Genomic DNA, 16,452 nt, shown 5'->3' with positions numbered 1-16,452 from the left:
TCTTTACCTCAGCTGTCTGCAAAAGGTATCATTTTTCTCCCACAAGCACTTAAAAAGGAGCAGAAAGAAGACAAAAGATGAACACCGAGCAAAAAGTGCATATAATAAGAACTCTCTGGGATAGGAACAATTATCTCTATTCCTTATTTGTTCATTTTGGTCTGACTGTACTAACATCAGTTTGGTTTTCACAAATAATGTCATAAGAATCATTAAGCAGTAGTTATCTTCTATTTAACATAATACATCTTCATCAAAGCTCTGTTTCGAGACAGAATATTGTGAAAGCACCCCTTTTCTCATCTTCTAGACTTGATGGCTAAGTAATTAGAAATGTGATATGGATAGATTTTATTTCTGACAAAGAGCATGTGACTGTTACATAAAGTGAGGATAAGGTTAATTCTCTGAGTAGATGTCAGTGCTATTCAGCTGTCAAAACAGGGCTTTGTGACAGAGCTTTATGTGTGTCCACAGCATGAGCTTATAGATTGAAGCATTTTTTTGTACATTTCTGTATTTAAGGATGTAATGTGAGTATTTTTAAATTCTCATATGTGACTAATTCTGTTAATTAAATTCTGGAAGGAAATTCCCACAAGTACAACACAGAAAAATTGATCCATAGTACAGTAAGCTGTCCTTTGGGCATATTCATGGTCATTTACTAGACTGTGACTTAGAGAGCACAATCATTTCTAAAGCATTTCTCATAACTAGGTATTTTATAAGAAGTGAGTGCATGTGCTTTTAAAAGTTTTTTATTTCAATATAATATCAAAATATAATTTGACGGAGGTACGTGAAGGCACATAGAGAAAAATACTCTTAAATTTTCTTCCTAGAAATTAAGAAACTCTTCCTACAGAAAGGATGTATTTTGGTTTTTTAAATACGTTAGAGATTTCTAAACAACTATCCCAAGGCAGGAAAGAATGCTCTCAGTTTGGAATTTAGGAAGAAAAGAGGAATATACCCCTAATAACTACTCTTAAAAGTCAATTTTCTTGTTTTAATAGATCACCAGTTCACTTCATTTTCTCTTTTGAAGTCACATTACAGGTTAGTTTTAGAGTCCACAATACTGTAAACATGGTTTCTGAGCAGATAAGGATGGAAGTTTGAAACAAATGATTCACAGGCTTCAGAAGTAACCCTTCATTACAGATTTCTGAGGACTTGAAAGACTGGCAGCAGACTAATAGGTAAATATGTTGATTACAGTGAGTTCTGACATAAGACAATCTATGACTTTACAGGACCCAAATTAAGTGTTCATGACAAGTGACTAACACAGATATTAACATAGCTAGGTAGAACACTAGAATACTGTTGCATGATAGAAGAGCATTAACTGCAATCTTTCAATATCATTAGCATCTTTCTATGACTCAGAAGAACCTGACATGCATACCTTGCAGATGCAGGGACCTATGCACGGGTCATCATTCTCACTGCCCTTAAGGGAGCAGTTGCAGAGCAGGCACTCAGGATATCCTTTATAACCCAAGGCACATCGATTGCAGCTTTCTCCTGCATAGCCAGTCTTGCAGTGACAGAAACCAGGCAACATATCTATGGGAAGAGGGAGAAAACATGAGATGGATTTGATTTATCATTATTATTGACAGATATGTGTTTTAGAGTGCTCAGAGCAACACCTTTGGTAAGTATAACATAAGTTTATTTACTGTTGGTCACATCACCATCTATTTAACTCAGTGTCCTGTCTGAGAGAGACTAGAATAAAGCATGCAAGAATAGGGTAAATATACAGTGATTTGAATTTTGAGTTTCCAGAAATCTGCATATTAGAGATCTTGAAAACTGAAACTTATCTCTACTTCATTGCATCTAACAGTCCCTGAAAACCTTTTCTTCCGTTAATTCCCCTAAAAGCCTTTGAACATGCTTTTATTTTCAGAATCTATAAAGCTCCCTAGCAGGAACTTCCACATTTAGCCTGGTATAGTGTGAAAGAAAACACAGAAGTGTGTTAAATCTCTATTTATTGCCATCTAATTCTCATATCATAGAGCAAGCAACCAGTCACTTTTTCCATGTTATCTGTGATTTCAATATACCTCTATCATATCCCACATGACATTTTTATTTCATATGCCACAAAGTCCTAAGCCTACTCAATATCTCTACAGAGAAACTGCTTGGTGTAGCCAAAAGTCTCTGTTGTCTTTCTCTGCACTGTTTCCAGTTCTAATAAATTATTTAAGAAGAAGGTAGTGCATAGTGTGGACTGTTTTGATACGGTTTTTTGATGATTTTTTTTCAGTTGTTTTTTTAAAGAACAGTAGTATTTTCTAAGGCCCTGTTGACCTTTTTTACTATTGCTGAGACAGAACTGAGCTGACAGACCTGGGGCACAGCCCAAAGTAATTGCAAGAGCTGTTTCACAACTGGTAGTGCCTAATTCAGTAATCACTGTAATCACTGTACAAGTAGAACTATTTTTTTCAGTGTTCTACTTTTAATTGCTACAGAAATTCATCATTTATTTTACTACTCAGCCACTGACTATCTTGAGATCTTTCTGAACATTTTGCAGTTCTTTCATTTTTCTCTGCCGAAAGATTTTGTACTTGCTAACTGTATCACCTTCCTACTCATCCCTTCTCCAGGTTAAATATGAATATTTTCAACAGTTCATATTGATCATCACTGTGAAAATGGTCCATTTATTCTTTTAACCAAGTACTAACCCATGAAAGAACCTTTCCTCCTTATTCTATTACACTTTCTTTTGTGGATTTTGGTAAAGGATCTTGTCAAAACCTTTTGAAAATCAAAATACAATATTAATCAAATGAGCCTTTGTCCACATGTTCATTTAAGCATTCAAACAGATTGATAAGGCAGACTGTCCTCTATATAAAAGCCCTGGCCTTGAGTTTTGCCCATTTTTGCCACATTTCATAAATTGTATAAATCATTCATTGTATTTCTGGTGATTTGCTTGATACAGAAACTAGACCTGATTCTAGTTTCCTGGAACCCTCTGACTTTCTTTTACAAATTAGATAAACGGTGTCTATTAATATAATATTAATGTCTGTTTTAAAAAACATTATAAGCTATATTTAATGCTTCAAGCAACTCAATTTTCAACTTCTCAACTCGTCCTGAAGCCATGTATAAATATGTTACATATGTCCCCATGAACAAAGACTCCCAAGTGCGAAATTCCCTGAGCTATTCTATTCACTGTTATGAAGAATTATTACAGCTTTTCTACTGTGTCCTTTTCTTTCTTGAGATCTCTAGTTATAACTTGATTACATCAACACCATTTTTAACTCCTACTGCATTTAAATCTCTACTAATCTTTTTGATTCTGATTTATCTGAATAAGTACTTCTCAGCAACAGCTAGGTATTTAGAAAATTATTCCTTAAGATATGTGTATGTATTATTAAGAGTATGACTTCCTGGAATCTGTAACAATTTATGTTCTTTTCCATTATGCCCAATTGGAAATAACTCCTGCTCTTTCAGGGAGTTTCTTTTTATTGTTTAAATAGAGGTATATATTTCTTTTTATCTTAATTGCATTGCTTGAATAATTTTGAACTAGAGAAATGTATCTTCTATGAATGTCTAATATGCAGTCTACAAACAATGCTTGCCATTAGCAATCTTGGATTGTTCATTTTTATTTTCTTTTTAAAGGTTTCCTTGGTCTGATTAGGTTGTTTTTTTAGGAAGGCCTTCTCATTCCTACAAGAATGTTGAATTTGACTGTCCTTCAAGATGAGAGTTTTGAAACAGTCTCTCATGCATAAATCCAGAGGCGCTTCTCTTTTTATAGCTTCTCTTACTAGCTATTTGAAGAAGCAGTCACCTGCAGGAGTTTTAAATTATATTATCTGTTAATCTATACAGAGATGAGATTCAGTCTGTCTACTCTAACCTTGCAGCCTCTTTGATCTCCTGTAGCACATCATAATGACTGTCACCTTCTTGATCTGTCCTAATTATATACAGAATTTCAGTGCATGAAATTTGTGTTACTTACTATCACAAAGCCACGTGCTCCATGGGTTTTGATGCCTTTGGCCCTAATTCTCAAATTTCTGAGTTACTCTCCTCTTAACCAGCTACCAGTGAAGTCCCACAGCACAGCGGAACACAACGTCTCTGGTAATCTGGGTCAATGCATCCTAACTGGACAATCCGGAACAGAGAAACTTTTGTTCCTTAGAGATGAAAATACTCTGCTGTACTCCAGGATTCAGCAGTAAAAGACACAGGCAAGCCTACTCTTTAGAAGCGAGCCAGTCTTATTTGAAAGTTTCAGGAACTCCTGTCTCACAAGCCTCAGCAAACTCAAATTCAATTAAATTTCTCAGTATGGAACTCCCAAATACTCATTTAAATCTATAGTCTGTTCTCCATTGCTCAGTTAGTCCATTTTTTTAGTTCCCCATCAAGAACCGTCCCTTCTCCTTCTCCTCCTTACTCTGCAGTTAAGGGAGAGAGACCAGATTGGAAACTCCACTGTCACCAGTCCTGCCCACCACATTCTTACACAGCATAAACAGGCATGGATAACCTTCAGCCCACCACTTAAGAGCCCTTGCACTCCACATCAGAGAGAGGAAGACGTAGAGACTGCTAACTGTCATATATTCTTCCAGCTCTTAGGCTTCCTGACAGGGTTAGTCTGTATATTCTATTTTGCTCCATGCCTTCTTTCATTTATGGCTCTTGCAAGATCTCACTGTATTACACGGTAAATTCCTCTCAGTGTCCCGCTGGTTATTTTTGACCAGGTTTCTGCAGTGCATATGTAGTGCATACTATGACAACAGTCTACCTACATTTTGATTTAGGGCAGCTGTTTCAAGTCTGTCTTTTGTTTTTGTTGTAATGAACTCATACTTCAGCATAAGCACATCTTTTGCTTTTGGTCTATGACTTCTAGGCCTTGTTTGAATGGGGCTTTATTTGATGAAGCTGTTATTCCCTGTTTTCTCCCTGAATATTATCAGTTTCTGACCTATCTTCAAGCATATAGAGGCTTTGAAAGTTCATCCTAGAGGATGAGTCATTTTGAAATGAGTTTTATCAGTCTCTTTTCTCCCAGCCTAGCAGTCTTTCAAAACCGCACAAAAATAAATGCACGCAAAAGCATGCACCAGAGCCTTGAAAAACCTGCAATCCTATGACTGGCCTCCGTCATATTCAGTCCTGTTCAACAGCATATAAATTCCAAAAAATGATCTCATGGAAATCAGTGGGACTGCTTGCTGAGGAAAGTACTATAAAGCCTGAATAAAGATCAAGATGTCTGGATCTTATTTATCCTAAAATGTCTGAGGAAGTTTTTCAGCAAAAATAAACATCTGTCATTGGGATTATATTGTACATAAAGAAGCAAAGGGGAAAAATTCACTGCATGATAGCATGTGGTGAAGACTGAGTCACAAAACTCTGCCAGTTTCCAAGCCTTACAGTCCTTGCAGGTGCTTAAAAGTCCAGTAAAATGGCTATTTGTTAAAATCTAGCCACTAGAGCTTGAAACAAGAGTACTGATTCACCAAGAAAGCCCTAATTACTGGAGTACAGAGTAGTTCTGAACGTATAGGTTCACTTATGAATAGACAATTGCAAATGATCACAATATCAGCAATGGTCAACTTTATCTATTATTAGGATGGATTGGGCATAGGTGCACAAGTTCAGTTTTAAAATTATTGCCTTTCAGTTATAAAACTGAGAGGCATTTTCATCAGTTTATATTATCAATAACCTAGCTTAAAAAAATACTATGATTGATCCTAAGTCTCCCTTTTTTATATTGCTCACAAACATATGATATAGGATTGCTATGAAAGAACAGTTGAAAAGCATTCTTGAAGATTCAAAACCAAAAATATACTTTACAAGCTAGAATAGTATTTCATAATAATATTTCAATAATATTTCAATAATATTTCATTTTAGAATGCTGACTGAAACATGTGAAGACAAAGTTATACTATGCTGATCAAAATGGAAATTATACATACTTAATATATAACAATACTTCTTTTTCTCCTGAAACAATGTATGCTATACTATAAAAGGACTTTTCCATGTCTTTCTCTTACCTACCAAAATCTGATTATGAATATAGGATGCAGTCAGTTAAAGCCTCTTAATGTGTTTCATCAATGTACTAGTTATTAGAGTATTTGCTGCAATTTTCCATTTGAATTGCCGGTTACCCATTGTACTCAAGCACACAGAGAATGCACAGCCTCCAGCTTTATTTTCCTTGAGAATTGTTCACAGTGACTCCATATCCCTTATTATCATTTTAGTTTAATGTTTTAGTTTCCATTTTCATTTAATGTTTTTTACTTTCTCAAAGCATTTACTTAGCACATATTTAAAAAGCATATTCCCATCTTACACAACGAAAACAATTCATCCTCAACCCATCAGCCAGTAACTCTTGAGATGTATTTCAACCTACCCAGCGTGTTCATTCTGGTTCACTGGTGAATACATAGATAGATTCCTTCAGACAGATCATGCTTTCCAGCCTTTCCTTTACGAAGGCTCACCAATGCTTCAAACCCAATTGCTGCCCACGGTGGGCAGTGTATAGTAAAAAGAATTTTATCAGCGTACTGAATATAAATTTGAGGGGAAAAAAAGAGAAAAAGTGATCTGTTTTCAGGATAGTTTTATACTAAAAATTATATGCAGAACTTGCTCTTGAACCTAACACAACCTCTTCTATTACCACAAAAATCTTTTCTTAAAAGAAATATTAGAAAGACTTTTTCTTTCGACTGGCGTTATTGTGTTTTTTTCTGGTGAATAAGGCATTACAGTCACAGATATAGCCACTGGTTCAAAAACCATAAACAAACATAATGTGCAAGAAGTAAACAGTTTTCCTAATATGTTGGAGCATTATTTAATACAAGAAGTAAAAAACAAAAGGGCAAATAAACAACAAGAAAAAGAAGCAAAGAACAAGAACATTGTAGGTAGAATGGCTATGAAGCTCAGTTATATGTAGAGCTGGCTTATTTTTGTTATAGTGGTCTTAAAACAGGTAAATAATAAGATAGATACCAAAACTGTCCTCTAGCCACTGTCTAGAAAGTGTGAAATGTCCACTTCTCACCAGACTTCCAAGACCGGGCAGGACACAGACAACAGGTTTGAAAGAAATGCATGGACTACTTTGGAGAGATAATTCCATATATGATGGTGGGTTGTGCGTGTCACATATGAGAACAAGTGGTTCAAACACACAGAATAATCTCTACAGTAAATAAGTTGGAATCAGAAGAAATCAACGGTTTGAAAAGGAATAAATGAAAAAAAATTACTTAATGTGTTACAAACAGTAGATTCAATAGAGATTAAGAATACTCTGACATGCTCAAAAGCAACAGGCCTCTAAGCAATTGCAGCAGGATCAGTTAAGTTTCAGGACAATGAGGAGAAGCTGGTTACAGTCAAGACAGAAAAAGACAAGAGTTTTCATTCTGTGAAGAGAGCAAAAGAACCTTTTGGTTCTCAGGACTGTAGGAACTGTGAAAATAGGAATCTTATTTGAATGCCTGGGGCTAGATGAGCAGGAGGCAAAACAGAAAAAGAGAATCTAATTTTGGAGACATTATCTTCAAGATGGTGGCATGGCATATTTGTTGATTTACTAGAAAGACACAGGATGATCCAAATGATCCAAACAGGAGCATTATTCTCTTCCTAGAGAGGTCTGAAAAAGAGGCAATGGAAGAATTTACCAGAAAGAAGATCAGAGGATTAAAAAAGGCAGAAGGAGACACAGGAAGCAAGGTGTCAAACCATGGTACCACCTTGTCAGATTCAGAAAGTGTAAGCAGATTTAGAAAGCAACTATGAGATGGTTTAGATCTGTTGAATGCTCAGAGGCATAGGACACTATGAGAGTTCCTAAGAACATTATTACTGACAATCAAACAAGATGGAAAAATGTCTCTATCTTTTTGCTTCCCTTTTCTTGTGAAAGAGGAGCTGTCAGCCTGTTAAGTACTGTTCAGCTCCCAGGGCCCCAGAGGATGACCCACAGCAGGGGCCAGCACAGAAGGTGTGAAAAGAGAGACTGCAGCAGCAACAGGACTGAGAGACCAAGCAGCCATGTAACACGCAAGTGGGACATCACATTTCTTTGAATTAATAATTCCTCCATCTTAAAATCACAGCCTGAAAGGTTTCTTTGTTTCATTGCCTGTCATCTATAACCTATACAATCTCACCCACAGCTTTGGTATGGACACTGCAGAATCTCACTGTGTTTTTTCCAGCTTTGGGATTCATCCTCTTCTGCTTGTACTGTCTCTCATATCAATCTAGGTGATATACTGTACTGAGCATTCAGACTAGGCACTGGCAGTGGGGAGGGTGCTTCAGGGTAGCCTCTGTGAGGAAAGGATGGGGCTGCCCTGTGCCACACACAGCCAGTTCCAATGGTGCACAGCTGAGCCCCTCAGCCAGACAGATCAGAGCATGAAGAAGGGGAAGGAGGGGGAGGAGGAACTCTAGGTGCTGGAGCAGATATACCCCTGCAGCCCCTGGAGGAAACCAGCCTGGAGCAGACATCCACACTGCATCCCATGAAGGACCTCATGAAGGAGAAGGTGGATATTTCTTGAAGGAACTACATTTCATGGACAACCCATGATAGAGCAAATTTCTTTTCCTGAAGGACTTAGGCCAATGGGAAGCATCCACACTGGAGGTGGGGAAAAGAAAGGAGTGTCATAGAGGCACTGTTATGACCCCTGCTCCCCATCACCCTGCACCCAGGTAGTGGGGGAAGAGGTGTATTTTTAATTTTTGTCTTTGCTTATCAGTATCTGAATCTATTTAAATTGACAATAAGTTAAATTAATTTTCCTCAAGTAAACTCTGTTTTGCCTACGGTGGTAATTGGCAAGCAATCTGGTCTTTACCTCAACCAGAGAGCTGCTTCATCTTATGTTCTGCCTCTATCCTGCTGAGGAGGACAGTGAGAGAGTGGCTGGGTGGGCAGCTGCAGCCAGTCAAGATCAACCCACCACCAATACCACTGTGACAGTAAATCAGTATCATTTTATTGAACTGATGCAATCAGTACAGGGTTATTACAGAAGATTTTACACCTTTGGCCCAGTATTTGCATCTTTGTCATGCTGCTTTTATGTTCCATTGATCTCTATTTCAAAAAAGGTTTGCTACATCTCATCAATAGATTGTAACTAGACCAATTTAAACACCTCTTAAGAACTGACCTCAAGTTTTGTTATCTTTGTACAGTATTTTCAGACGTTTTACAACAAAAGAACCAAAAAATATTTCAATTCATTGTGACCATGAAATAATAGAGTTTTCAATACTCAGGGACACAAAGAGGGCCACCAATAAAACTTCTACCCTGGACTTCCAGAGGGCAGATTTCAGCCTACTCAGAAGACTGGTTCAGAGGGCACCTTGGAAAACAGCCCTTGAAAACAAAGGGGTCCAGGATGAATGGACATGCTTCAAGAAGGAAGTCTTGAACGCACAGGAGCAGGCTGTCACAGTGTGCCAAAAGGCAAGCCGGCGAGGAAGACAGCCAACCTGGCTGAAGAGGGAGATTTTAAAGGAAATTAGGGGGGAAAAGAGAGCTTACCTACTATGGAAAAAATGGCTGGCTACTCATGAAGAGTTTAGGAATATAATTAGGTCATTTTGAAAGAAAATTAGAGAGACAAAGGCACAACTTGAACTCCAACAAGTCTTTGTTGGACATGAGGGAGAACATAGTCACCAAAGATGAGGAAAAGGCTGAGGTACTTGAACCTTCTTCATTTCAGTTTTCAACAGTAAGACAGGCTGTCCTCAGGACAACTGGCCTCCAGAGCTGGTAGACAGAGACAGAAAGCCCAACAGCCCCCCTGTAATCCAGGAGGAAACAGTTAGTGACCTGCTGAGCCACTTGGATCCTCACAAGTCTATGGGACCAGATGGAATCCATCCTAGGGTGATGAGGGAGCTGGTAGAAGAGCTCGTCAAGCTGCTCTCCATCATTTCCCAACAGTCCTGGCTCACTGGGAAGGTCCCAGTTGATTGGAAGCCGGCGAATGTCACACCGATCCACAAAAACAGCTGCAAGGAGGACCCGGGAAACTACAGGCCTGTCAGCCTGACCTTGGTTCCGGGCAAGGTTGTGGAGCAGCTCATCCTAAGTGCAATCACACAACACTTACAGGATGGACAAGGGATCAGATCCAGCCAGCACGGGTTTAGGAAGGGCAGGTCCTGTCTGACCAACCTGATCTCCTTTTATGACCAGGTGACCCACCTGGTGAATGAGGGGAAGGCTGTGGATGTGTTCTATCTGGACTTTAGCAAAGCCTTTGACACAGTCTCCCACAGCATACTTCTGAAAAAGCTGGTAGCCCACGGCTTGGACAGGGGCACTCTGTGCTGGGTTAGGAACTGGCTGGAGGGCCGGGCCCAGAGAGTGGTGGTGACCAGTTGGCAGCTGGTCACTAGTGGTGTCCCCCAGGGATCAGTGTTGGGCCCAATTCTGTTTAATAGCTTTATTGATGATCTGCATGAGGGATCAAGTGTATCATTAGCAAATTTGCAGAAGACACCAAGCTTGGAGGGCTCTTCAGAGGGACCTGGACAAGCTGGAGAGATGGTCTGATTCCAACAGGATGAAGTTCAACAAGGCCAAGTGACAGGTCTTGCACTTTGGCCACAACAACTCCCTGCAGTGCTACAGGCTGAGCACAAAGTGGCTGGAGAGCAGCCAGGCAGAGAGGGACCTGGGAGGCTGCACTGACAGGAAGCTAAACATGAACCAGCAGTGTGCCCAGGTGGCCAGGAAGGCCAATGGCATCCTGACCTGTATCAGGAACAGGCCAGCAGGACGAGGGAAGTGATTCTTCCCCTGTACTCAGCACTGGTGAGGCCACACCTCGAGTACTGTGTCCAGTTCTGGGCCCCTCAGTTCAGGAAGGATATTGAGGTGCTGGAGCAGGTCCAAAGAAGAGCAATGAGGCTGGTGAAGGGACTGGAGCATAAGTCCTATGAAGAAAGGCTGAGGGAGCTGGAGTTGTTTAGCCTGGAGAAGAGGAGGCTCAGTGTAGACCTTATCGCTCTCTACAACTACCTGAAAGGAGGTTGTAGCCAGGTGGGCATCTGTGTCTTCTCCGTCCCTGGAGATTTTTAAGATGAAACTGGATGTGACACTTAGTGCCATGGTCTAGTAACCACAGCGGTGTTGGAACAAGGGTTGGACTTGATGATCTTGGAGGTCTTTGCCAACCGGGTTAATTAGATGATTCTATGACTCTGTGATTGTTTCCAAAGCACAATGAAGCAGTTTATTGTCTATGTGAAGACAGCTTTTACAGGGCTATGGTAAACATCTTGCAATCCTGTATTAGTAATAGAGAAAGCACATAAATACCTTTCAAACATATTTTTTTTTCTAGATTTCAAATGGAAATATGTTTAGATAGGAAAAGACATTAAAGCATTATTGTTGCACCAGTTTTAATCTCTGTGGTAAAAGAAGAAAGCTCTTTAAAGCCAAAAGTCTTCAATATTTTCCATATCTTACAAATATACCCAAGTTTGCAAGCCACGAATCTGAAAGAAGCCTCAACAAATTGGACATATGAATTAAAAAAAAAAAATCAAAACAATGCAGCTGGATTACTGTTTGTATAAGTAAACTTTAAAAAAAACAGAGTTTTACGGGGTTTTTTTGTTAAAGATACCAAAACCATGATTCAGCTTTTCTTTGACTATTGTCAAACTTCATCTTTAACATCAGTATTTTTGAGGGATCTTACCTCCTGCTGCATGTTTCTCGTCCTTGACACAGGTATCATTTAAAGACCCATTTGGATCACAGGAACATGGCTGGCATGGATCTGGGCTATCTGGCAACACCTATAAAAATAAAGAGGTTACAAAACAAAACCTTACCTTTAATAATTGAAAACTTTCATTTATTTCTTAAAAAAAAAGAGGCAAGAACAACTTCTGTGTAGGTGCCTTACACTTTAACAAAAATGAGATAGCTGATAAACTAAGTCCATGCAGTCTACAACAAAAAGAAAAGGTCTCAAATTGCACCAGAGATTGGATATTAGGAAAAACTGCTTCACAGAAAGGGTTGTCAAGCACTGGAAAGGGCTGCCAAAAAAAGTGGTAGAGTAACCATCACCGGAGGTATTTAAAAGAGTGTAGATGTGGCATTTAAGGACATTGTTTAGTGGTAGACTTGGCAGTGTTAAGTTAAGGGTTGGACTCAACGATCCTTTCCAATATAAATGATTCTACGTTCTATGATTCTATTAAAGTTACATTTTGGATTTTCATTCAGAAACATATAAGAGACTTAGATACAGATAGGTTTTCAACTTTTAAAAAAAAAGGTGTAGAGATTGTAACCGATCTGTATATGGCTAAAATCAATACATGTAATGAAGTAGATTTTAAGCATTTACTAACTAAAGTAATATTGACACGTAGCTCAGTTGTTCTGGTCAGCATGGTTCAAAAAACTAACTAAAGTTAGTCAGTAACTTAACAGAAAGTAAGTGAAGAAAAGTGAACATTAGACAATCGTTCTTGAAAATGTTACCTCAACCAAACTTAAACCTTGGTCTAATACCACACTAGGAATATAAATTAGAAGTGCTGTATGAAGTAGGTACATACACATAGTATAGATACACTATACACACACACATACACACACACACACACACACACACTCTCACATATCAAATCCCTATTAGTTGGACGATAAGTTGATTCGGAGGAAAAAATCATGCAAGTGCCCTGCTGCTGAAGAAATTGGTTCTCAGTACTCCTTTTCTCAAGCTCTAAGGCTAAGCCCCGTATATCAGGGGAAATGTAATTACTGCTATTTGCTGATGTTTTCTGTGTTTGAGGATTGAAAACCAATCAGACTAAAGGTCATTATTTACCCAACAGAAACTAAACAGGTGAAATATAAGCAATTTAAGCACACATTAATAGTGTAGCTGTCTAAAGCACAGGAATGACCTATATTAACAATACAACCCAACGTAAGAGTCATCTTCTGATAGCTTCAATTTAAATGAAAATACAGTCTTATATGACAAAATACAAAAAACCTATTCCCCCTGCACTGAAATTCAAAGACATTCATGAGACACTATAGAATTTCAGTGATTATTAATTCTACATTACATTTAAAAATAAAAATTACAGACTTTCATCAATATCAAAAATAGCAATATTTCTTTGAACTTTGATAACAAAACTTGAAATTCATTACTGAGGCAAAAGTTCTGTTTACAGGACCACATCCTCCTTTAAATTAAATTGAAATACTAGCTGGAAGCCCTGACCTCAAGTGCATTTGTTCATATCAACACAATTCACTTCCATATTTCTCTGACCGTTAACTTTATAGATTTCCAGCTGTGAAAAACAACTGCTGCACTGAAAGAATTAGAAGTTAACCTTCATAAAATGGCAGTCAAAACTGTGCCATCTCTTTTTAATAATTGAACTTCCCCTGATGAAGTGATGGTTTGCACACCAAGCTTTACAGAGAAGGGACAACAGAACAAGAGTTTACCCCTTTAGGTCTGAAGTATCCGTCGAGGCAGGTCTCGCAGTTTATGCCACCAGTGTAGCCTGTGCAATTCACACACACTCCACCTCCAATGTATTCTCCATGGATATTCAAACTCTGATTTCTGTCTGCAACATCCTGATCATAGTAACACTCTTCAGTCTTCCCATGACAGTTGCATGCTAAAAGAGAGGGAACGTGTTAGCAAATACATTCCCACTGGAGATGCCCCACTGTTACTAAGGTATTAAAAAGAGTCGTTCAACGTTTTGTCATTGGTGCTGTATATGGTAACTGGTAGCACATCCAAACATTCATTTAGTACTTCATTTCTGAAAAGTAAGACGGTCCAGAATTCTGTATGTTGTATTTTTTTCCCTCAATATTTTGTCTTAGGGAATATGGAAGTTGACAGACATAGTTTAATTATGATGTTTTGGTTTAGGTTGTTTCTTTTTTTTCTGTTTAAATTGAAAATCGAGAACGTTTTGGTGATTGCACACACATATGGTTCATGAAAGAGTCATCTAACTTAAAATACAAGAGCAGTTATAAGGAAAGCATCAGAATGGTATGAGTAAATTAAAATAAGTCAAATGAAAGCTGAAAGACATCCTAAAAATATTTGACTTGCACATACGCATGTAAGAACTGGGTCAGAACAAAAGGATTCTCAATCTTAAAACTTCTTTTGAAGTTCATATCTGAACTCTAGACTTCAGGTCCCCAAGAAGAAAAGATAAACTAATAATCTGTTGCTGTAAAAATGAGGTAGCTCACTTTCTCTCCCTTCCTCTGTGGTATTAAAACATTCATTTCCACATACAGAGAAATTCAAAGTTTGTCAACATTGTAGGGAGGCATTCTCCTTACATCTGATTCAGATCCCAGGGAACTGTTTCCATCATGACAGTACAGCAATTCACTAAGGGTTGAACAGGGCATAAGAAGTGTCTCTCAAAAGTTAAACATGAAAATAAATGTACCCTGATTTCATTCCAGAATGCATTCCCAGTGCAGACACAGCCCTAACTGAAACAATAACCTCTGTGGCCAAAGTTTACAGGACACAAATAAGCAATGGCTACTTTTAATATGGGCATATCTGTTCCTATTTGTTTACTTCTAATCACTCATGGTAAATTGAAAACCTACAAATGAATAAACGCTTATATGTAACGGAGCACTACATTTTATTATGTTCAGAAATATACGCGGTATATGACCTCTAGAAGTAAGATATTAAAGTTCAATTATAACTACCCTTACTACAATAAAGCTGAAAATGAAATTCCCACCCTGTGGAAAGGTGACATTTCTAAGTATGTTTTCATTCCATGTTGGAAAACTAGATACTTTGCATTTTCTGTTAAAAAATCACACATTCAAATTATATTTTGATCATATAAAAATATAATGTTCATCAAGGATGAACATTATAACATATAAAAGTGTCATTTATACAAAAATTATGCTGTTAAAGTTTAAAATAATGAAAAATCTGTAAAAAGACTTTTTACTTACCAGCATACGGTTCTGCTATTTTATCAAAAAATCCCCATCATAATTATAAAAACCAAACAAGAAAAAAAATGATACAATATTCCCCAAGTATCACTATGTTATGATAAAATATTCTGCATTCAATAAAACCACAATTCGACATGTAATTTTTCTGTTAAGTCTTTTGAGTCCATCTAACCAAGCGAATAACATCACATCAAATGTTATTCATAAACAAATGTAGTTAGAAACAAAACTAATTGTAAAATCTTTTAGGACCCATTTTCAGTTTTCACTAGCAGCTGCAACAAACTTTTTCTTCTGTACTGCTTTCAGCTTACGTTCACATTCATGCTTATGCAGGAAAGTGCCAGCATGCCAAGGCTTTTGATGGAAACCAGGACAACACTGATCACACGTCTCTCCGCATGTGTTGTGCTCACACTGACAGACGGATTTCTAATTTAAAAGAAAAACAAATATTTACACAATGTGATGATTTGAAGAATCTGTCCATGTACATAATCTGCATTCCAGTTCAAATTACGAAAACATTGAGACTGGCTATACTCTGTAATTCCTTTGTTTATTCATTTTTATTCACTTATGTATCCTCCATTCACTAAATGTGTTTAACTTCTGTAGCTCTATTTTAACAAAACAGCCACAAAGCAAAGGAAGATTGTTGGCCAGATTATCTAAGAAGAATCTAAGGATGTAGGAGAACTAAATTTCAACTGGATAAAGAAAGGAGGATGGGAGGATGAAAGTTCCCCAACACAGTAAATAAGCCGAAGTGCTGGTAGCCTTCAAATACAGTGTCACATTACAGGAAAACTGATCTGACCCCAGAAGAAGTGAGCCATTCTAGACCCTCCCCTCAGAGCACAAGTCCAGCCTTTCAGACACTTTTCAGTTCCTCAGCAGACCTCATAGTACCAGTATGAAAATATTGCTGTACAGAGCACCCAAACTCTCCAAGCTGCAAAAGCAGCTTGGAAAATGTAAAAGAAATTGTGGTTTGGAGAAATGAGAAGTAAAAATTGGCTTCTTGATAATTATTCAGTGAAGGGGATTCTCCATGGTCCTTGTGAAGCCATTTAAGGTCAAAGCAGCAGGCTAGAAAAATTCTATGGCTCACAGGACAAAGCATAAATCTTGCAAAACAAGGCTAGGTTAATGAATGCTTCAGAAAAGCATGGCAGTAAATTCTGGCAAGTTTATTCTCTGCAATGCTAAGGGAAAGATTCTTTCTGATAACAACAACAGTCATAATGTTTATAAGCCTGTTTTGGAATGGCTCAGTCTAAAGAGTATCCCTGGAAAGCTAAACC

The 16,452-nt window shown here is 37.9% G+C and overlaps 1 protein-coding gene across 2 annotated transcripts in view; it reads right to left on the bottom strand.

The window, feature by feature from the left end:
* The window catches only part of LAMA2 (laminin subunit alpha 2), a 275,996-nt gene that overhangs the window by 209,552 nt on the left and 49,992 nt on the right, over positions 1 to 16,452 (bottom strand). For both annotated transcript variants that reach the window (XM_017829004.1, XM_017828999.1), the window contains exons 6-9: positions 15,460 to 15,577; positions 13,619 to 13,797; positions 11,832 to 11,931; positions 1,415 to 1,575 (exon numbers count right to left, since the gene is read on the bottom strand). In XM_017829004.1, coding sequence (XP_017684493.1) covers positions 1,415 to 1,575; positions 11,832 to 11,931; positions 13,619 to 13,797; positions 15,460 to 15,577 — 558 coding nt within the window. The remainder of the gene's footprint in view (positions 1 to 1,414; positions 1,576 to 11,831; positions 11,932 to 13,618; positions 13,798 to 15,459; positions 15,578 to 16,452) is intronic.

Source organism: Lepidothrix coronata, unplaced genomic scaffold (assembly GCF_001604755.1).
Source record: "Lepidothrix coronata isolate B3197 unplaced genomic scaffold, Lepidothrix_coronata-1.0 Scaffold5, whole genome shotgun sequence".
In the NCBI taxonomy this organism is placed as follows: domain Eukaryota; kingdom Metazoa; phylum Chordata; class Aves; order Passeriformes; family Pipridae; genus Lepidothrix; species Lepidothrix coronata.
The sequence above is the reverse complement of the archived record's forward strand: the minus strand, read 5'-3'. Positions and strand labels throughout refer to the sequence as shown.